The sequence below is a fragment of the Sinocyclocheilus grahami genome, unplaced genomic scaffold (genome assembly GCF_001515645.1).
Source record: "Sinocyclocheilus grahami isolate Dianchi unplaced genomic scaffold, SAMN03320097.WGS_v1.1 scaffold5677.1, whole genome shotgun sequence".
Taxonomy (NCBI): Eukaryota; Metazoa; Chordata; class Actinopteri; order Cypriniformes; family Cyprinidae; genus Sinocyclocheilus; species Sinocyclocheilus grahami.
This window is the reverse complement of record NW_015510300.1, coordinates 2,025-2,867: the sequence shown is the minus strand read 5'-3', so window position 1 is coordinate 2,867 and position 843 is coordinate 2,025. Positions and strand designations below refer to the sequence as shown.

General features: G+C 45.0%; 1 protein-coding gene across 1 annotated transcript; it reads right to left on the bottom strand.

The window, feature by feature from the left end:
* Positions 1–180: 180 nt before the first annotated feature.
* Positions 181–761, bottom strand: LOC107577310 (coiled-coil and C2 domain-containing protein 1B-like). The gene is made up of 2 exons (XM_016263399.1): positions 627–761; positions 181–525 (listed from the first exon to the last, which is right to left on the bottom strand). Exons 1-2 carry the CDS (start codon positions 693–695, stop codon positions 217–219), a joined length of 378 nt encoding a protein of 125 aa, XP_016118885.1. The 5' UTR covers positions 696–761; the 3' UTR covers positions 181–216.
* Between the last annotated feature and the right edge of the window lie 82 nt (positions 762–843).

Genomic DNA, 843 nt, shown 5'->3' with positions numbered 1-843 from the left:
AGGAGGAGCTACGACAGTGAAAGACGAGAGAGGACCAGGCATGGATTTTATTTTGTGTGTGGCAGTCGTCCGCGAGGGGCTGCCGCTTTCCCGCCTCCTTCTTCCCATGACTACGAACTTTGTTACACTAACATATTCATATTAAAAGACAAAAAACTTAAATTTTGATTTTAATGGGGACTTTAAACTGTGGTATGTTGCCACAAAAGCACTTGGCTAACCTAAGTGCAATACAGCGCCACTTGCAGCATGTTCCCCTTCTGGAGATGACAGGGAAGCTGGAGATGCTACACCAGAAGACTCGTCTTTAGTGTTTGATGCTGGATCCATGACAACAGAGACGGCCTCTGCAGAGATGGGAGAGATCTCAACAGCACTGTCACACTCCCCATGCTGATCAGGTGAAGCTGCAGGGACAGGGGGCCGACTGGGACTACCAGACACTCCACATGCAACTGGAGGGGGAATCTCTGTTTCGTCAATCTTCCCTCCTTTCCGTACTGATGCCAGCATAGTCTGTAGTGTCTAACCAAAAATATAAGAGTGTCAATTGTCATAAATTATCATAAAAAATATGTACCCAAAGTTTGTTTGTTTGCTTAAACAGTGACACTATATCCACTCACCTTGAGGCCTCTCTCATATCTCCGAGCTTTAGAGGTTTCCCCTGTGACTTTGGTATTGGTAACAGCCATCCTATACAGGTTTATTCTCTCCTCTAAAGTGTGCTCAATGCTACCAGGCACTGAACAAGCCTTAGTGTCCTGTGAGGGGGAAAAAACTAATTTAAGTGGTGGCACATTAGTTCTTACACAAAAGCCATTTCAAAATAGAGCTTGTTCA